Source organism: Ambystoma mexicanum, chromosome 4q (genome assembly GCF_040938575.1).
Source record: "Ambystoma mexicanum isolate Mex_15411 chromosome 4q, UKY_AmexF1_1, whole genome shotgun sequence".
Taxonomy (NCBI): Eukaryota; Metazoa; Chordata; class Amphibia; order Caudata; family Ambystomatidae; genus Ambystoma; species Ambystoma mexicanum.
In genome coordinates, this window is record NC_090928.1 from 373,388,992 (window position 1) to 373,411,923 (window position 22,932).

Here is a 22,932-nt window from a genome sequence, read left to right on the forward strand (position 1 = left end):
TAGCGATCCAATCACAACCCGACCCCTTATAGAAAGTATACTTAGATGTTCCGCTTGATCCTATCACAACCCCTCGTAGGTTTCTCTCAGTTGCCACATAGTATGGCGTCACGTATGACAAATGTTTACTATAAAAGTATGCTTTTTATTAAATGCATTGAGTTGAGCGGAGTAAGCTGATGAGAGCTCTTGCAACGTCTGTTGATTTCTGTTGTAAGGCCTTGTTTTAGACAACTAATATTAAAACAGAGAAAACTTTGGCATCTTCCTGAGTGGGTTTGATTATTTGGTGTAAGAGTTACTCTGCCTCCCATCCACTGCATGACCCGCTGCCTGATAAAAGGACCATAAATTCAGAAAGCTTTGCTGCCAGTGCAACCAAAAACCCTACCAAAGTCCTAGGTTTGTACCAGCTGCACAAGCCCAAACACCACACTTGTAGAATGCAGATGCAGTGCCAACCCCATGAACACAAACACCCCCATCCATTCCCTCAGAAACGGCACCAACCCATCAACACCACCACCCTGGCCTGCAGAGATAGCATCACCACCTCCCACGGCCTCAGTGCCATAAACAGTCAGGCCAAGGCTGGCAGCAGAACCAATACCTCAGTCCCAGGGCTATTGGGCTGCACCACCCCACTAACCATTACTTAGTGGCAGCGCTGCCATCACCAACCATGCCCACAGCAATAGTGCTATACCTCCCCCAACCATCAGCCTTGCCCTCATCCATTGCTCTTATCAACACCACTACGCTGGGATGCAGAGTCAATGCCTCAACCACTAACCATGCCCTAGGCAACAGCACCTGCCTCACTACCAGTGTCACCACCACCATCTTTGGCCCATTGCAAACAACACCACCAACCAGGGATACAGTGCCATCAGGAACAATGGCCTCAGTGATGGCAGCAGTTAATTATATTTAAAGATTATAGGTTAAGATCATAATTCCTCTGGCAGTATAAGACTAACCTCGTTCTACAGAAGACAGACAGGTTTTCCTAGTGTCAACTAAGATGTTGGGTGATGCAATGTATGGTAAGAACGGGGGGGAGGGAGCAAAGTACCTGCAGAATTTGAGAACATGGCCGAAGGGGTGGAATCACCCAAGGGGTCATCTCTGCCACTTACAGGCTAGTGATACAAATGAGTGCAAGGGCAAATGAGAGCTACATAAGGGGGTGGAATAAGGTCTACACCTCATGCTAGACAATGCCACATGGAAGTATATCTGACAGGAAACAGCCATACCGTTGACATTAAACATTGTCAAGTTGAAGGAACTTCAGAATGAGATCGCGTACAGGTGGCATGTCAATACTGATAGGCTCCATATGCCCCATTGCAATATATTCAAAATGTCCTGTATGGGTCGCCGTCAAGAGGGCTCAAAAGCAGTGGCGTCGCTAGGGGTGGGCTGTGATGCCCTGTGCCTCCCCATGTCCCCCCTACCTAAGACGAGCAGTCACCATGTTCTCCCCGTATTTTTGTCTGTGCCCCCCTACTTTTGTCTTTGGCCCCCTTTGTGCCCCTCCTCAATTTGATTCCTGGCAACGCCACTGCTCAAAAGAAAGCGTAACTTCTCCATTTCTCCATCCTCCAAACAGACAGAATTGATTCTAGAGGCGGTGGCCTCGCTATAATCGCCAAAACCCACCTCAACCTTCAATGTGACAATACTGATCACTACTCATCCTGTGAATTGCTCACAGCCAAACTCCCCACTACCAACTCCCAAACCATCACCATCCACCTACTATACAGACCCCTAGGACCTCTAGGCTCCTTTGAGGAAGACCTTAACTCCATCCTCTCTAACAACTTAAAAAATACCTCTCAATGCCTCCTCGTAGGAGACTTTAACCTTGGCTACAATGACCCTAAAGACACCCAAGCGTCAGCCATTAATTACTCACTATCAGAACTAGGCTTCACCCAAAGAGTGTCCACCCCCACTCATAACAAAGGGAGAACTCTTGACTGGATAGCAGACCACAACTGCGCGATCTCCATCACTGCCATCACCCCGCAATCTTGGTCTGACCACCACCTCCTCTCATTCACACTCGAAGCGGCCAGCCCCATCGCAAACATCTCCCTAGCCTTAGCCATCCCGACTAGAAGCAAGAAAAACATAACTGTGGAAAAACTCATCCCTCTCATTCTACCTACACTGAACCAACTCCCTGCTAACTCCAACCCCCACCATCTGGTTGAAAGTTACAACAGCATGCGCCTAGCCCTAGATGCCATCGCACCACTAAAGCTGAGAAAACCCAAGCCAATAAAACACCTGAATACTTGGTTCACGGCCCACCTAAAAGCCTTCAGACTAGAGAAACGAAAAAAGGAACAAATTTGGAGACAAAATCCCACTGACAGCAACAAGCTGATCCTCAACAAAATAGTCTCTACATGCAAGAAAGAAATCCTCCTCGCCAAACAATAATCCTACAATCTGAGAATACTGCATGCCAAATCCAGCACTAAAGAACTGTTCACCATTCTTAAAGAGCTGGAGACTCCCATCCCGGTCTCAGACACCTGCAAGAAAGACAAACAATGGTGCACCAGCATCCAAAATGCCCTTTCCAATAAAGTCGCAGGCCTCCAAATCAAAATTAACAACAAGAAAGAGACCCTATCAAGGCCAAACCTAACAACACCCCCACTCACACCATCCCTCAACACCCTCCCCCCAACCCCACACTCACTTCATCTTCTCCAAAGTCTCCACGCTAGAAGTGGAAAAAATCATACTCGGCCTCAAGCCTTCTAACTGCCAAGGCAACCTATGCCCACCTCAAATCATCAAAGACGCGGCCAGAGACCTATCTCCATTTATCACCAAACTCATCAACGCCTCCTTCTCTTCTGGCACCATCCCCAACAACCTCAAAGAATCCTGGGTCCTCCCTCTACTAAAAAAACCCACACTCGACCCAGCCGTACCCACTAACTACAGACCCATCACCACCGTCCCCTTCCTACTAAAAATCCTCGACAAGACAGCCTACCTTCAAATTCAAAAATTCCTTGAACAAAACCACCTCCTAGGAGTCCGGCAATCAGGTCTTAGACCCCAAATTGGCACAGAAACCACACTCATCGACCTCAAGGCCCAAATTGACACTCTGAGAGATAATGGGAAAACCGCCTTATTGCTCCTCTTAGACCTCTCGACAGCCTTTGATCTTGTTGATCATAAAATCCTTTGTAGCCACTTAGACTCGGCGGCCCACTTTTCCCAAGAAGCTATAGGCTGGATCACATCATTCCTAAGCAACAGATCCATGCGCGTCTTCTCCACCACGGCCTCCGCTGACCCCATTCCCATCACATGCGGGGTCCCTCAGGGGTCATGTGTCTCCCCCACACTGTACAACGTGTTCACTAAGCCCCTGTTTGATGATCTCGACGGTTTGGGTATCACCTACACTAACTATGCTGATGATACCCAAATCCTCATCTCGTTGACGGGATGCTACAACACGGATTTGGCCTTGGTGAACAAGGTGTACCTCATCATCCAGGCATGGATGGCCTCCCATAGTCTATGCCTGAATGATGACAAGACCGAAGTCATCATCCTGGGATCAGCCACGAACCTAAACAAACTGGACCTCAACTACTCCAGCTTCACCATTGACGGCTACCCTATAAAGGTAGCTAAGGAAGTGAAAACCCTTGGCATCTATCTCGATTTCACCCTCTCCTTCCATAAACAGGTCAGCTCCATGGCATCCACTACAGCCTACACATGCAAGCTTATACGCTCTGCCAAACCCTTCCTCTCCACTCAAAGTTGCATTACTCTTGCCAGAGCTGTCATACTATCTAAACTGGACTATTGTAACTCCCTCTGTGTAGGTGCCAACAAACAGATTACCAATAAAATCCAGATTCTACAGAACAATGCCCTCAGAGCAGCGCTTAACTTCCCTAAAAGAGAACACATCTCGAATACTAGGAGAACCCACAACTGGCTCACTACCTCGGACAAAATTCTGCTTAAGGTATCCTCCCTCACCCACAAATGCCTTAACAACGCAGCTCCCCGTTATCTCTCAGACAGAATAACCAGATACATGCCCAACAGACTCACCAGAAATAGCAACGCTAACCTGCTCACTGTTCCCAGATTCAAGCGCATGAAAATGGGGGGCAACAGCTTCCAGGTAAAAGCAGCCCAACATTGGAACTCACTACCACCCTCCGTCAGAGCACCTCAAACCTACCACCAATTTAGGCGTAACTACCTCCAGTGGCTTAAGAACAAAGACCAATAATGACAGCCAATAATGACACCCTGCAACCACTACACATTTGTTCAGCTTGTAACTATGTCGCAATGTTACTCTGTATCCTTGTAACTGTTTCTACTCACTGTAACTGCATCTACCCACTATGTATAAAAATGTAAATAATTTAGAGTATTGTAACTAAGTTGAGAATATTCTTGTAATGCTTGCGCCCTCATACCTTCTGGTCCGGTGCACCATATAAATAAATAAACAAACAAACAAACTATGGATGGGAGGGTCCCAGCTGGGGGAATTATGGCAGGAGATCATATTGGCAATGAAACAGATTGAGGTCTGTCTCTTCCAGATGTTCCTCTATGCTCGTTCTTTGGAGCCGTACATGATTTTTCACCTCTTTTGAGGGGAAACATTAGCACATTAATTAGCCTTATACTGGTAGTGGTGAGGTGGTTGATTGTTGCACTGTGGGAGTAGCTGGAGATCCCCACATGAAGCATTTACTAGCCTTAGAAAAAATGACAGATGCTTTGCAGGGGTGAATTACAGTTTCCCCTCGGTATAATAGCCGGTCCTGGACTGTGTACAAAAGCACTGGAGCTCAGTCAGCTGACCTCCAGAATGTAGAGCAGTGAATCTATTTAAGATAGGACATACCAATGTACCTGTTCCCTTTGATGGTACATCACAAATCACTTTCAATATCTGTAACAGAGAGAAAGGAGAGTGAGGGGGCAATATCTCTTGCTGCTATGATGTAAAATGCAACATGCAATGCATGTTTTGCCCATCACGTGACAATAAAGAGTCAGGGAGATGAAAAGTGTGTCTACATTTCACAAGTCTTTTTAAATGTTAGGTACATGTTAACCTTTACAGAGCCAATCACTGATAAATGCAGAAGTATCTTCCTGCTACTTTTAGGTAATACTTGGCATTTTGCAAAAGACATGGATTAAAATCTTGAATAACTGTGCATAGAATGTAGCCAATTGGGCCCCTGTATAGCAGAATCATAGTTATAATTCTTGGGCAGTGTAAGACTTCAGATACATAGATGTGGGGTTCTGTCTTCAAGAAATACACAATGCACTAAAATATATCAAATGGAAAACAAATGTAAAGGAATCTGCCACAAAATGTAGATACATTTGGTTACAAATTAAGTGTACAAAGACAGAGGTGCATATACTGTAAAAGTATATAATGTAACTTCAACTACAGTTTTGCAATATGCACAGTTCAGAACCAAGCGTTTAATTAAAATAAAAAGCAGTGCTTCATATAGAACTGTTTTCCTCTAAAGAAGGCACCATTTGTTAAACAAACTGTCGGAAGAATTGTTTCTGTTCGAAGAAAGCAGGCATGTTAAAGCACAGTTGCTGTAGAGGGATCTTCATAACACACTGATAGGCAAGGAATTGGGATACTCTCTGTCTAAGGTAGAAGCAGTTGCTCTCATAAATGGATTGTTCCTATGCTGCATGCTTATAAATACATTAATTAGCTTGATACGATGGAAAACTGTGCAAGCAAGCTCTGTGATAAAATACATTCTACAATTCCAAGGCATTCTGAAGCTCTGTGTTTGGTAACTGAACCGTTCATTGATGCTAATTGCTTCTTTTGAGTATATCGGAAATGAATGTTTCACTGTCCATCTGTGTGAAGTGGCAGTGGGAATGGAGGCAAGGAAAAAGGTGTACATTGTTTGCAAACAGTCAATATGCACCCGATGATCACAGGGCATGTTCTGAAGGGGTGGGGGTGACACTTAGCAAGAGTGCTGTCACTCTGAGCGTGCACTTCTGAGATCCTGAAAGCAGGCTGCCTTTATTGACCTTAATACAGCACCTTGTCCTTAATGACAGCAAGAGCTGGCCATGCCCTCTTGTGACATGGTCCACCAATGTCTGACCCCTTGAGTGTGGGGAGAGCAGGGACATGTCTGAAGTGCGTACAGGTGTATTTACAACTGCTAATGCCCAGGGATGCCATCTCACCAAAATGCCTGGGGTAGCGGAAGGGACATCACATGACTGACCCTTGACCTCTGATTTGACCCCACCACCAAGTGACATCATGGGTAGTGATGACACACGACTTTCAGATGTGTCTAACACCTGTGTTGCCATTGAAACACACTATCACATTCATACTCATTCACCCACCAGTCACTCACTCATACACCTTCTCTTACATCCACCCTCACTGCATTATCTACACAGGCCCACACTAACATTCAAACACACACTATCACATTCATACTCATACACCCACCAGTCACTCACTCATACACCTTCTCTTACATCCACCCTCACTGCATTATCTACACAGGCCCACACTAACATTCAAACACACACTATCACATTCATACTCATTCACCCACCAGTCACTCACTCATACACCTTCTCTTACATCCGCCCTCACTGCATTATCTACACAGGCCCACACTAACATTCAAACACACACTATCACATTCATACTCATACACCCACCAGTCACTCACTCATACACCTTCTCTTACATCCGCCCTCACTGCATTATCTACACAGGTACACACTAACATTCAAACACACACTATCACATTCATACTCATTCACCCACCAGTCACTCACTCATACACCTTCTCTTACATCCACCCTCACTGCATTATCTACACAGGCCCACACTACATTCAAACGCACACTATCACATTCATACTCATACACCCACCAGTCACTCACTCATACACCTTCTCTTACATCCACCCTCACTACATTATCTACACAGGCCCACACTAACATTCAAACGCACACTATCACATTCATACTCATACACCCACCAGTCACTCACTCATACACCTTCTCTTACATCCACCCTCACTGCATTATCTACACAGGCCCACACTAACATTCAAACACACACTATCACATTCATACTCATTCACCCATCTGTCACTCATGCATACACCTTCCCTTACATCCACCTTGACTGCCTCTGTGGAGAATGCACACACCTACCCAGAAAATTCAAAAACACACACTATCACATTTCTTCTCATTCACCCACCTCACATATCATTTTTTTTTAAAACGCATTCTTACCTGTTTTTCCAGCTTCTGTCCATCACCCCAGGCCACCCTCAGCTCCTCTGTGATGCTCACAAACAGGAACCAGGAAGCTAGGAGAGCTTCCTGGTTCCTGTATATGAGCCATGAGGAAGCCAGAGGAGAAGGGGTTGGAGCTGAATGTGGCATGTGATACATGCCACATGTCACGGTCAGCTCCAACCCCAACTGAACGCTTCCTTGTCGTGCTGTAAGCTCCAGCCCAGCCTTCCTGGGCACTGAAGCTTCCATTTTGTAAAGAAAAAAGAAAACTATTGTTTGTTTTACTATAATGGTAGCAAGGGAGACTGCAGGGGGAGCAAGGGGGGCCACAGGGGATTGCAAATGCAACCCATGGTGACCCCCAAATGATGTCTTTGCCAATGCCATTCTCTCATTTCAACAATGAAAACAGTATTGTTTGTCTCACACGTGGTGGTGCTAGAGAACGAACTTGTGAGTGAAAATGAAACCTGGGAAAACGGAAAAGAAACTACTGCATGAGCAACAAGTATGTATTGCTTTGGCAAATGCAATATGGATTTCATCATAAAAGGAGATGAAATTACTTTCGATGTGAGATTTTAATACAGATGTTTGTCTAAGCTGATTTGTACAAACCTTTTAAGGCAATTCTCTAGAAGACAGTGCTTGAGGTACATTTTGAACCCTGTTTGACAAGTTGAGCTTTGCCATAGCCTCCGAGTCTCATGTTAAGAGATCTTAGCCTAACTTACTGTACCAACAATCAGATGAACACACTATTGTCCCCATTTAGAGTGAGGTGGGATTTGGTGAAGAATGGAGATGTGGTATTACCACAGATTTAGCCTAGAAATAAATATATGCTGATGTACTGTAGAATGCGTAGTAGCACTGTACCTCACTTTTTTATCCAACCAGGATGGCCCAGCTCTACTTAAGGCCATATGAAAGTAGACACTCTGCCTTTCAGCGTGCAAATCCCACAGTATGCTCTTCACACAGATCAGTAAGAGACTCCCGGCCATCCTTTCCTGGAATGATGCCTCATTAAAATGACCCCCAGCATCTTCCGGAAATATAGTTTCAGCTTTGTGTGTTCTTCACTCACGAATGAGCATGAAGCACTGTATAAACAATGATTCATTTAGAAAGGTTAATGGGGCAGCATACTGGCATGCGTAACAATATTATGGTGGAGCAGATTGTCAATGATTCTGGGTTGCACATGTGACTAGTTGTGCAATTCCTGTGCTCTCTGCAAGAACAATTCACGATTTCCATGTGCTTGCATTAAACCTGATTTACTCCATAAAAAACAAAAACTTCTTCCAATTATGTATTAACTAGTGTGAAAGCCTGTGTATACGGGCCAGGGTGCGTGAGGAGAGACATTTTCAGAGTGTTAAATATACATCTGGCCGTATATGTTTCCTATGGCAGACTGCGCATGACTGCATCGGACAAACATACATATGGCCTTTTATTATATTGTATGATGTAACTTTGTGGTTGCCTACAGAGCTATAGTGCTACTTACTGCTCTGATTCACCTTATACACAAAATCCCTAGAGAAAGGCCACTACACATGTTAAGGCAAAATGTGAAATGTTAATGACCAACACTTCAAGGTCAATTGTGCTATTAGCTCATGAATTTACCAACACTGTCACTGCTTCCGAGTCCTGCCACTGTCTGATCGCTGCCTGAGCTTTGAATTAGCTGTGTTCAGAAGGAGATTCTAGGAACGACTGCATCACTGCCTAAAGACTGCAATATAAGGAATCGTAATGGTAGTTCCATGCACAACCTTGACATGGATTCTGGAAATTATAATAGTAACATCCATCACATTTAAGCAATACCCAACAGGCTAGTGGTAATTCCTGGGCATTAGCAGCCCAGAGACCAAGTTAAAAGCAGGAGCAAAGTAAGAGCCTTTAACAAGGTCCCTGACCCTGTTTCCTCCGGGGAAAGGCTGTCAGCAAGGGGATTAAAGCTGGTCCATGTGTGGAGCGTGTCAGTGGTTTGTCAAGCAAAAATAAATGGAAAAAAAGATGTCTGCTATGATGTTGAAGGGAACAATGCAAAGCCCCTTATCCATTTCCATTGTTGGTCGGCAGGATGAGAGCAATGAGGGAGAAGGTCATTGCTGGTGGCTGTGGAGATGTGAGGTAAGGGGCAGGTGCATACAGTAAGGAGGCCAATGGAAGAGCCGCATGTTTAAGAGTGGGGGCGCAGAGCTGGTCAGTGGGCCGTGGAAAAGGCCCAACTTCTGAGCCCTCTGATGGGCTGAGTGCCACCACCCAGGTACTAATTAGGCTTGATAGCCCTCCCCCACAGGCCACACTGGGTCATAATGGCCCACAAACCCGACGAAGCAATGATGGTAACGAAGCCTCAGGACCATTACAACCTGCTGTAGGCCAAGGTGAAGAGCGATACAATGGTTAATACCCCCAGGACAGGCTGCATGTGCCAATGCAGACCCAGAAAATACTAACAGTGGGAGGCGAGGTGGGCTGCAGTGGCTTCACTAGTGTGTCAATGGATCCAGCAACATGCTCAGGAAGAGGCGGAACATCAGGCAGGAAGGGAAAAAAGCCATGAATGTTTCCTATGGGGGTCTGGGGCTATGCCAAGAATGGTGTGGTGCGGTGCAGAGCTGAAACAAAGTGGCCCTATGAGGAAACAGAGACCAGAATTCAGCCAATGAGACCCTGCCACGCCCCTCCCCGTGTACTTATAAAGAGTAAGTAACACCAAGGGCGCATCTCTGCAAGACTGGAAATAGTAACACATTGTACCAATGAATAACAGAACCAGGTGCAGTGCTTGGCTGGAAGCAGACTGGTCAACATTCCTCCATTGTACAGACAACCTTTGAGCCACCGCTATCTCTCGTGGCTGTCATTGTACCTGCCAATTAATGAATGACATGGTTCTACGATCATACCCACCTTTGCCAGCCCAGTGCCACGCTATCCTCCCTTCCAACCACGGGGTGTAGACATTGATTTGATGTAGTTGTGGACATTCTGACAGTGTCATTGTCCCTCAAAGGGCTACACCCCTATACAAGGCAGCACACAAAAAGATCCAGGCAAGAGCAGATTTGTAAAGTATTGTTTTATTTTTTGGCTATTCAGGTGATATAAAGGAAAGTGCTTCTATTGGCTGCATGTGCACTATGACAAAATATACGTTAACCATGCAAAAGTTAGCATTCTATAGAAAAAGTAAAAAAATCATTCAGCATATGTAAGATCCGTATTACTGCATATGCAATGCACAGGCATTCATATAAAGGTTAGCATATCCAAACTCACATTAGATGCAAAAGTAAGCATGCACAAACTGCTTTGGACAATCAGTTTGTAGAAAATGTGGCCGGGGACATCCAGCGAAGATTACCCAATTTGCCACCAACATTCTCTCACGGGCGAGGATTTTTCTCACCTGGGCTGCATTTGGGTTCTCTAGTTATTGCTCACATTTAATGAACGACTTGAAATCCCCATTCTGTGCTCCCATCCTCCGCCAGCCTGTCTAATAATATTGTTGTTTATACTGTTCGTCTGACATTTTAATAAAATTGAGTTTCTGGGATCTACTGCTTTGCGGAGAAACATTGAATTGAAAAGCGTGGCAGGAGAAACATTGAATTGAAAAGGCGGCACATAACACATGGCACACCAATTAAATTGACATTTTTAACAGGCTTCAGATTTCCATACCGGCGCGCAGCCGACATCGCCTATCCCTGGAGGCCCGCAATCCGCGCGGTTCATTACAGTGCTTTCGGCATCCTTGATGGAATCATGGTAGCCTGCGATTAATATAAAGTTCCTATTTGCCGAGCTGCCACTCAATACAGCCATAACACAGTTCTTCGGATGGTATGCCATCAATGCAACTTCCTTGTGATTGGCAGGTCAAATTGTGGAATATGACGCTGGAATTGTTCTCCATCATGCACTCTTATAAAAAATACCATGTATAGATTAATTCCTAACTTCATCTTGGGGCCGTAAGAAACCCTTTGGCATTCCTTATCCTAGGAACAGAACGAATCCCTGTAGAGAATCATAGATTTGACATAAATTACTACTTAGCAAATCCCTAATTATCATAAGGCAGCTTGCCAAACATGCCATATTGATAAACATTCTCAGCAATAGTCTGCTAACATAGCAACAGTCATTCGTCCTTGGTGAACCCTTAGATGGGATAATATGTAAGGGATTTTGATCATAGACAAAATGGGACATTGAATCTAAAATTAAAATGTAGAGTGTGGGTACAAGTTTAAAACATGACTTGTATTCCTGCACAGTTAAGTCAGAGAAGGGACTTCCATTCATCATAATAAAACAAGACAGCATGCAAAGTGAGGCTCTCTTGCAGCTAGCCAAGCATCGTTGCCCAAATGTAGGCCATGCATAGGTAGCCAAAGCAGAACTAGATGGCCGGTTTCAGGAAGCAAGTAAAAAACAACGCAAACAGGTTTTGTGCACTGTACACCATGAACGGTTAGGGGGAAGGTTGTTATGAACTCCAGTTAGGCTTTATAACCTAAAGGCACTCAAACAAAAGGCTATTCATGTAGCACAATGAACAATAGTGAATTAATCATGTTCCTAAGTAGGATTCGCTCATTGACAGCCCGTGCAGTACAATCCGGCCATGCGTTGAGCATCACAAGAAAAATAAGCATTTCAAAGTGGTCAGAACTTCCTGCTCCAATGCCTTAAAGACAAAAGTATTTCAAAGGAGTAATCAGTGCCCTATCAGCGCTTCCTTTCATGAAATCAGTGACTTTTACCATGGTCCTGGTCAGATTCCTTTTCAGGATGACACAACTTGACATTTAAGTACTATACCTGTCGTTTAGCAATTGTTTTCAACCAATTACCTTTAGCTTCAGCGGAACACATGAATTTCAAATAGTGTGCTCTAAGAATTGTCTGCAGATCATCAATGAGGGGCATGAAACATGTAATCTTGCAACAGAGGGAGTATTTTACATTTCTCATTTGAGTCAATATGCACTAGATATTGACACAATTTCAAGTAAGCACATTTAGGGAATTTGGCTAACTCCCCACATTTGTTTTTCCGTCCTTCTAGGCGCAACTGAATATTCTCCTAATTAGATGAAGGCTTACTTCTGTTCTTAAAATCATTCACTTCGTAGGGCCACTGTAAGCCCCGCCCACACCTGAATATTATGTGCCATAATGCTTGACCAATCAGGCATAATGATTGATTCTTGTACTGTCAGGCTGTGCACGGTGAACAGATTCTGCACTGCAATATTATCCAAGTACCGACATAAGTATGCCCTGCCCTTTCAACGCTAACTGGCATTGCAATATGGTGGACAATAGATAAGGTGATCATGAACCCAGATAAAGCGAGAGGATGGCAAGATATATCCCCACCAATTCCCCCGCTCTACCCCAAAAATAACCACGTGGATCAGTTATTAGAAGCCATTTAAGAGTTTAACAATATGAGATAATTCATCCCAAAAGCAATACTGCCTGCATTATTTAAATAGTTGGTGTATGGCCATGCATATTACATTCTCCTAATCCAAACATGCAGAAATCCCCATTTTTTCAAATATGTTAATTTTTTTGATACACAAGACTCCTATTTGTTTTAGGTATTTCTAATGCTAGCTTGTGTCATTTCGAATGTTGGTTCATTACTGAAACATTGAACCAGTACAAATGTACGTGCTGTTAGCACTTGCGCAAAAACTGAGGGTGGGGACAATAGGAGCAACAAGCTCACACAGGTAGAGCATTCAAACCTTGTTCATGTTCAAAAAAAGCAAACACAAATAGAACTCATCTAATCAAGTTATGCTTCCAAGATATGCATTAGAAGCTTCCGGTTCCTCCCGGAAAGAGTAACCAGAGCAGGATTGATCCTGTCGACATTGTTTTTAAAAAGACATCTGGACCTGATTGCCTTCACAGAAGATGGCGGCATAGATGACCTTTCAAGAGGATTGGTCAGGATGTATTAATGACAGTTCTTTCTGATGTGTTGTGGGTCTTACTGAACAAGTGGCCACTTACTAGAGGGATGCTGCAAAACCTTCAATGTGACCTTAACCAAAAGTGCAAGACACCAGACAGTCAATCTACCCATCTATGCATGAGTTCAAAGTATATGTTGCCAAGATTGCAGAACATCTATTCTCTTAAACTGTAGACTGCCCTTAGGACCCCTTTACGCATCCTAATAAAGTGGACTAGTTGTACCCGCAGGCCATGTATTTATGTCATAAATTGGAATTCGGCGGAACTGTATACCCCCAAGTCCCATGAACCAATCGTCCGAAACTTCCCTTTTTTGGCTGCTGCATTGTGGACCATGGCGGGAGATGGTCAATAAAAAAGATAATGGGGTTTTGTATGGCCTCATACCAAAATAAAGGATGTACACATTTCGAATGTGTGTGTGGGGGTGGGGTAGGTTAAGTTAATAAAAAGGTGGGGGCTATGTGGCGGCTGCAGGGGTCTCTCCAGGCATATATATGCTAAAAAGGGGTCCACAAATAAAATAATAATTCGGTATTTTGGGGTTCGAAATTTTATTTTTGATTTAATCACATAGATGCGTTTTGTAGTAAAGCAATCTGATACATCAATGGGATTACTATTCCCTCATGCCTAGGTCCATTGAATCCATCATTCATCACAGGATATAAGCCAAAGGTTCAATGCTTAACTGACAGACACTGCAACATGCCGTCAAAAGGCACCTATAGTCCATCTACACTTCCCATTCTGGCATAAGTGCTGAGTCTCTCAAGTGAAATTCATGTCATTTCGTTGGGGTTCATGAATTTATCAATTGTATCCATTAACAAAAAGGTAGGGTGAGACACTGGAGTTCAGGATCAGGCTCAACTCCTGAAGTGGATCAACCTTTTCTTGCATCATACATAAGGAACTGACCATGGCCATTACATTGTATCGCCTTTGACCAAAGCAATGCTATCACTCCTATATGCCGGAATGAATTTGTCCAACAATTGATCTACGAAAGAAAGCGAAGGGCGCATATATCTACTTAGCATAAATAGCCACTAGTTTTACAATTTCACCAACTTTCCGAGGAGCAGCTCCTCAAAAAAGTCAATGAAATAGAAGCAGTAGCTCCAAACTGGATCTGATCCCTGGCTGTGTGAGCACACTGATCTGTGCATGCTCTGCCCTTAGCTACATACGCTCAGCTTCTTCTTGAGTTCAAGGGCTCTGCCCTCTTCCTTGAAGATATTTCTTGTGATCCACACACTCAAACAACCTTCTTTATATCCAGCTAACCCAGCACAATTTCACACAGCATCAGGCCTGCCATGTCTGGCAACACCACTGCGAAATGCATTAAGGCATCACAATCAATCCTTTGCGGAGAATGTGGACATTCTAGCTTTTAGTTGGGCTGTCACCCATCATGGAATGTGGAATCTGTCCTGGCAGTCTTGCAGAATGTTCTTTCAACGGCAGCCAATGGTGGCAATGTTAGCAACCTTCTTGACCTTTGATCTGCATTTGAGGCAGTGAACGACTAGCTGGCAATAGAGAAGTGTCATCCTAGGTGTGATCTGGCTTGTTTGGTCACTGAGTGTTTCTGATCATTCCTTTCTGTGGATTGCCAAGTATATCCACTGAAGTGGTAATGGGGTCCACTGCCGGTCATGTTAGCCAGTAATAGACTGCAAGCCCATGTTGATAGGCCCGAGTGAAGCGTGGGAATTTGACAAGGGCTGAGGGATGTTTACAGTTGCCTGCCCGTATTGCCATTGTCACCATTAGCACCCTGCTGGAGCTGGTGAATGGCGAGGTTGCCAAAAATGTACGTGAAAACGGACAGTGAGGTTAAAGGGAAGGCTGGGCAGGGAGAGGTGCTACTGGTCGAGCCAGCATGCATTGGAGTAGGCAGCAGTAGGGAAAAGAAAGACAATGCTGCCTGAAGGATGGTTAGCCATCAGCCCACCTGCAAGCACCTATCCACACACAGTGCTACTAATGGACCATGAATGAGGCAGGTGTGACATCAGAGAAGGAAGTACACAGACGCAGAACAAGAGCTCAGTGGAGCAAAGAACACAGTTGTTGCCGTCAGATGAAGCCCAGGGTGTCAGATGCATTGTCTGACCAGGACTAGTGAACACTAAAGAAAGACCTCAAAGAACAAGCCAAACGGAAGTAACGCCAGAACTACAGGCCCTCATCTCTAATCACACCCGAAGCCTCTCATTGCTAACCACCCCACAAAAAAACATTCCACCACAGTTATGTGCCACAGTCCCAATCAAACATGATGCTTGGACATTGATTGGATAGGTGGCAGTACATTTACCCATGCCCGCCTTTTCTTTGACTTGACACACAATTCCTTCAAGACTTATCGGTACTTAGTTGTATTAGTAGAAAGACGCCCACTGATATCTCAGCTATATAAACTCTTCCATCCCACACAACCGATTTTTCTGAAAAGCACAAGCCTGTCTAAAAGTCATGATGGATGACTGGGACACCATACTCTTGATCATGATTTTAATCCACCTTTTCTCAAGTGTTTGTGTATCCATTCTTGACACACAAAGAACACCCTTGTGATTTGGTTGTTCTGCTATTCATTTTTGCTCAGGCTTGTTTGCACACACAGGCACTTGATAGGACAAATGCAAGTGTGGTAGGCTTCAGGAGATGATGGCTAAAGCTTTGGTTTATCAATGTATTTGCAGTACTACTCTTTCACAAAGCTACATGTATATGTAAAGAGTCCCGCTCCTGTTAATTACACATAGAGGCTAGTACACAAAAATACGTTTGACTCCTGATTGTAAACTAGATGAGTAAAGTGTGTCCAGTTTGCAAAAGGAATTCGAAATGTGATTCCTCACAGCTCACTGAACCGGTCCTCAATCGGCGCTAGGCTGAACCACACGTTCTGAGTCAAGTAAATCTGATTAACTAGAACCTTTATTTCCATTTATGAATCTTGGACATGTTACTCCTGTGTAATGTGCACACGTAAAGCAGGCGAGTGTTAGTGCTTCTGGAAGCAGGCGTATGTGAATCTGGGAATCTGTCCCATAGTTTTGACAGTAAAAATACACGCTTGAGGCAATCTCTAAATGAGCAATTTCAGGTTTCCCTGCTTGCCCTTTGCTGGACTATAAGTGCTATGAATTGCCAATTTAGAGAGTGCTTCTAAATGCTCCCTCATACAGTTGTGTGGGTTTCCTGTGCTATTGCTTTGGTACCACAACAAAAGGGGCAACAAAGTCAGGCGAGGTCCCGCTAATATACAAAGTGGTTGAACATTTTTGTTTTTGTAGGAAAGATGCTCACAGCTTGGACTTCATCATTAAAGCTCAGGGGTTGCTTACATCAAGTACCTTTCTCATACAAACCTAAAAGAACAGTAGACGTTGAACACATCAGTAAAGTGTCAAAATGGTGGTCTGGGTTCCCAGGTCTCGTACTCTAAAGTAATTATAGCATCTCACACTAGCCGTATGTGTCACCACGACCACACTACACAGGACCGAAGAACATCAAACATTTAAGCAGTCACTGTGGGGGGCTGGGGTCATAATTATAAATGCTTTGGATCCTAATGTTACTGACATTCATTTCATGTCCACAACTTTTCAGACAGTATGTTTGAAGGGACAGGGAGGTTCCATTGCAGGAGATTTGGTTGAAGCCAAATCCATCGATTTTCTTTGGCCAGATTTGGCTGCAAATATATGAGGGGGTGGGTAAGACTAATAATTAGTGTGGGGGCAGCAGGAGAGGGCAAGGGGTTTCTCCCCCCACATATATTTGCAGCCAAATGGCTTAAAAGAGGAAAACAATCAATGGATTTGGATGCAACCAAATCTACTCAGTAGAATCACCACCACCTATTTGAAGACAAAACAAGGATCTCATTTATGGAGGGGAGCCCGCCCACCAGCATAAGAGGCTACAAAAGCAACAGGCTTTTCTCTAGGTCCTAGCGTGTTCACCCACAGAACAGCACAATCAAATTGGGCCATCAAAATACCCACAACATATGCAAATGACCTTGAATGAAATTTACTAGATCTGCATTTGCTTCATTCATATTCATTATGTATATCCTCAAAGGCTGGCTGAATGTTAGTATCCAGTGGTTTCACAAACACAGCTCTACGTTTCATTCAATAATCAGTGGGACTGTGGTCAGGTGGTTACTGAGGTGGAACGTGTCATGGCAGCTGATGCCCTTCTGAAGTGATCAACCGTGGGTTTAGGCTGTGGCGCAACAACCCTGATGGCCTTCATTGAGAAAGAACAATTCTGCAGAGGACATGTTTGCCATCAGATTCTTTTCATTTATATAAAAGTTTTCTAAAAAGAAAATTCATATGTCTTGTGAGCAGATGTTTAAAAGACCATCCTAACCTCTACTATAGACATATTCTCTCCAGAATGTAAAAACGTCAACCTTAAAATTCGGTTACTAGAAATATACAATCTTAATTAGTAAATTATCATCCCAGCCCTTCAAAATATTAATTAGAACTGCTTTTACCGCTTAATACCAAAGCGACACAATAGGAATACAACTGTAAAAGTAAACCCCGAACTCTACATGCTCTTTCACAAAGTCATCATGTGTTCTCCTTGATCTTAGGTTGACTCACCTGAGATACTTCTGAAACCATAACCACTGTCCAGTGATCCACCCTCCACTTGCTTGCCCCGTACCCTTCCCTTTCCTACTCTGGCAGTGGAGTGTCCATATAAAATACAAGTGTACTCAGAGAGAGTAGATAACACAGTCTGCCCACTAGAGAACTTTTCCAGCTGTTCAGTGATCTGAGGTCATCACATGCCACAAACTCATGCCATGCTCGCCTCGTTGAGTCCAAAATGATGTCTCACTCCCTGGTCTCTTTCTTTTCTCAGGAAATGGCAATCTTATAACTAGATAGGGAAGTTAGCGAGAACCGTTTGCGCATACCATGGGAGTTGTCTAGGGAACCAAGAGCTAACAGCATGACCGTATGTGTCCTACCATCAGGTGCTAATTGGGCAAAGCACAATGAGACAGGCAAAGCCTCAGGATCTTCACTGGGACATGATTCTGGTGGCTACGTGGAATGACAAAGGCAGGCTCTCTTTAAAGATCTGATGGCTCTCCTGAATGCCGCTCCATCCCAAAGAACTACGCCCATGGCCTTTAAATCTACCGTAGCCAAACTACTACTCAAGAACCCATCATCCGACCCTGGCTAATGTCCACCCCATCTCACAGTATCCTTTTCTATTCAAGGCATTGTAAAATTTAGTGGCAAAACAACTCTAGGCATTGGTGAAGAAAATGGCCAGCTTCATCATCAACAGGCGGGCTTTCATTCAGGCTTGAGAACTGAATCTGTTCTGGCAAATGTGCTATTATGGAGATAGTTGATTCAGCTGCCGGTGCAGGGCTAATCGTTCCAGCCCTATCATCCGCATTCTACACAGTGCACCACAGAAGACTGTTAGATACACTTAGGTCTCTGGGCTTTCCTGCCATGTTGTTAAGTTAGATACATTCCTTGTTAATAGATCATACACAGAGATTTTCCTTAGGGACCCATGGTGCATGGTTGCAAAGTGTTCTTCTTCATCACCCCTTCAATTTAATCTGTAGCCCTTTTGGAAGACCAATTACATTGGTGTGTTTTTCAATTCTGTACGTACCCATGCGGTATGCAACGTACCCATGCGGTATGCAACTAATTGTGTGATTAGACAAGCAGTTGATATGATAGCCGATTGCAAGTGCAGCTGCCTTCAGGATACCGGGATGTGTACAAATAGGATCAAACTAAATGGCTCTACAACAGAGAGTTGGAAGTTTAATGCTTATTTTGACGTATGGTCCTGTAACATTTGTTCCAATTCCATGGGGCCTTACCCACAAAAGGCAGTTTTAGTGAAAAATATAGGGGCTCTTCTAGATAGCCCGCTTTAGCTCTCAAAATAGATTACTGTGGGAACAAAGAAGTGCTATGCTTGACTAAAAACACTATGCACAGCGTTTGTTATTTACACTTAACGCATTGACTATCATGGTGAAAGCACTGATTTCTTCAGGTATGGAACACTGCAATTGGATTCCGAAGAATTATTCGGAAAAAAATAATGGGAGATTGAATCAAATTTTGGTTACGCGAAAAATTACATATAGCTGAAAATTTCGATTGAATCTCGAATTCGGGGCCATTACAGTGAACAAAGGGAGCGGTGGTTGCGGGAGTGGAGTGGGTGTACCCCGCAACCTTGTTCACTTTAATGGCCTCAGGGATTGCCGGGGTGTCACCCACTTCCCGAACAGTAAAGTTTCAAAAAGGACCCTGCGGCGCCGTTTCCTGATCACGTAAGTGAAGGGAACAGGTGTTAAAGGGACAAAGCGAGTCGGCGGCACACATCGAAGTGTGCCACCGATGGGTATATAAGGTGGTGGGTGGGAGCGGGTTATCTGAAATGGCCGTGAGAGGAAAAAACGATATTTTCAAAAAAATAACTTTGTTTGTTTTCCCCTGTGTGACAGTGGTCTTGGGGCTTGCTGAGAGTGAGGTTCAGAAGCTTCAAAAAGTCTAGAGTGTAGATGCTCCATTGTTGTGTAATGCGGGACTATGTAAACATATCACACCTATTCTTGCCTTCCTACACTGTCTACCAATTAAAGCCAGAATGAAATGTAAGGCTATTTGTCTGTCCCACAAGGCCCTTTGCAGTGAGAAACCTTCTCTGTTTCAAAACATGTTGCCATGTTTTTATCCCCCACAGGGGCACTCCTATGTCCACTGATCGATTGTTAATAATTCCAGAGATATCACACTCTTGCATAATGTTCTCTTTCCTCGTCTGTGTGCTTGGAAATGCCATGCTCTTTCTTGTAACCCCTTAAGTGCCATGGGCGAGAATGCTCGTCCTTTTTGGATAGACTTGCATAGTAGGCTGGCACTTAATTAAGCAGTAAATCCGACCTTCTAAGCTCTCAGCGGCCATTACAAATCTGACTGTGCTGCTCTTGATCAGCCTCTGGAATAGGTGAACCGACGATTCGCTCTTCACCACGAAGACGCCACAAAGTGCATGTATGTGCTCTATCAATGAGTCCAGATAAATAAATAAATAAATATGATTAGAGAGAAGGAAAGTAGGGCCGGAAGAAGAGACGTTCCAGGTTCATCAAAAGGATCTCTGTCTGCCTCCTTCCAATGCCCCTTTGCTGCTTTGTTGGGACCGAGAGGCTTGAAATGGCATTGCACACCCACCATGATGTGCCACGTGTTAACATGTCCCCAAGCATAGATACCCTAGATTACCTCACTATGAACCTACACTGTTGATATGACACTTAAACATTTTTAAAAGGTTGGTCCATTTTACCTGTATTGATAATGAAACTTGTAAATCAAACCCCCACGATTAAAAAATGTTGGCAGGGCAAATTCGCGGACATTTTATATTCCCTGTTTCTCTAATAGGTAACTGTGGCAGAAATCTTATTAGATGCCTTCTTGGTAGACCTGAGCATGTAAGAGTTTATGTAATGCAGACCTGTCGCGGTCTTGCGGGAAGTAGGGCAGAAGTGAGGAGTTGTAGTCTGGTGGCCGGATTTCTGGGTTGGGAGCTTGGACACCAGTAATCTAACCCCATTTTCAGCACTTACCAAAAGAATCGTGTTGTTTTCATGACATCCTATTATTTCACTATGCCTCTAATTGCAAATGTGTGCTATACAAATATGCAAAAACATACTGTACGTTTTGCCCTGTAGTGCAGTACCAATAACATGCTTCAATAAAGCTTCTTCAACCAGAACCGAGACACCATACTGTTCTATGCACGGCCACTGCCGATGTTCTTGTTGCAACCTTGGGTTCTCCAAGTTCGACCCGCAAGATCCAAATCCAGTCCATGTTTTCAGGATATGAATACATTGAATATAAATTGGAGTTATTTACATAGTGATTATCCTGAAAACCAGGTGTGCTTGGAGGACCTTATAATAACTGTCTTGTTTAAAGTGCACTCTTATGCCTTTGGGTGATATTTCAAATGCATACACGTACAGAAATCATGTTCCCTAGTCACTGTAACATGAAGGTCATACATTCAAAGCAAACTGACTTCCTTTAAAAAGAAAAATCAGCCTTTCAAGTGAACATGAGCACAACCATTTTGTTTTTGGGCGGGGCAGGACAATTGCCTAGAAAAATGGTTAGATTGATGCAGACTTAGAGAAGAAACGCTGACTTGCCAATGCGATTTCATCAATGAATTTTGGAAATTTGTTTTACAGCATTTTCCTCTGTTATCCACGACTTTTCTATAAAAAAAAGGTCAAGTTCATTACATTTCTCTCATAGAAATTCAATAGGGTTGTAAAATGTAATCATAATTTATCGAGTCCAAAGCAGCTGCCGACTCCTGCAACTGAAGAAAAAGAGTTCCCAAAAGCGGGCCATCTTTCGTTCATGAGCCATTGAGTGCAAGATATTCCTGTTTGGAGCGGGTGGAAATCCATGCATAAGGTATAAGAATGCTAGCTTCGCATCAAAAACAGTCAGGCATATGTAGCACCTAAAGCCTACCAAGGAATTGACAAGAAGGCAATAAGCATTTTTCATCTGAGGCATAAGAAGGAAGAGAGGAGAATTTACAGAGGTACAAGTTTCCAAACCAACATTTCCTCGCTTCTCCACCACTCTGCATTTTGGCAGTTTTTTAGGCTTAACCCTATCTTTTTTCTAAGACCTTTAAAAAAGAGGTAGAGAATAGAGATAAACAGAAGGTGAAACAATGTCAGCCAACTCAAGGTCAAGGGGTAATCCTAAATACTCGAGAGGACATTCAGCGTCAGAAAAGAAATGTGGACACTCGAGAGGACATTCAGCGTCAGAAAAGAAATGTGGACGACGCAACCGAGTAAATTACTCTATGATAGAGCCATCTGTATAAGTGTGCTTTTCTTCTCTTAAAAAAATAGCATGTTTGTTATTTGTTTTTGTTCTTCTTTTAAGTCTCTTGTCTGTAAACCTCATAGGGCGAAACAGAACATGTCCTTTCCTCCTGCCTACTAAACAGTGAAATGGTCCTTGCCATCCAAGATACAGCAGTCAGTCTTATTTGGTGGCAGTCTGTAAAGTATTTGTTTCAAGCAATCTGGTATTTTGCTGGCCTGTAAACTCCGTGCGTGGCGGGAGTACCAGTCCCTCTCAAAGACTGCCTTCAGTTGCTCCACAATGGTTGTGCCATTTCTTTCGTTCATTGATTCCGTCTCCTTAATAACCAGGCCGACTCCCGCGTTGTGGGTGAACTCATTCCCAACCCAATCAAAGTTACCTGAAAATAAGTGAAAGCATGCAATCAATGTTTGAATTTAACAAGGCTTCTAGAAGAATCAATGCAGATTACAATGAACAGGGCTATGAAACAGTGACCTTTGGTTTGAAAGATTACAAATGGTAGTATTCTATTCTATATACATATATAACAATCTAAGGATATCTTTGGGAGCATCTTTCC

The 22,932-nt window shown here is 43.7% G+C and overlaps 1 protein-coding gene across 2 annotated transcripts in view; it reads right to left on the reverse strand.

Annotated features, from left to right (window-relative positions):
- Positions 1 to 10,454: 10,454 nt before the first annotated feature.
- The window catches only part of PLD5 (phospholipase D family member 5), a 1,748,035-nt gene continuing 1,735,557 nt past the window's right edge, over positions 10,455 to 22,932 (reverse strand). For both annotated transcript variants that reach the window (XM_069607944.1, XM_069607945.1), the window contains one exon: positions 10,455 to 22,749. In XM_069607944.1, coding sequence (XP_069464045.1) covers positions 22,484 to 22,749 — 266 coding nt within the window. In that variant the 3' untranslated portion in view covers positions 10,455 to 22,483. The remainder of the gene's footprint in view (positions 22,750 to 22,932) is intronic.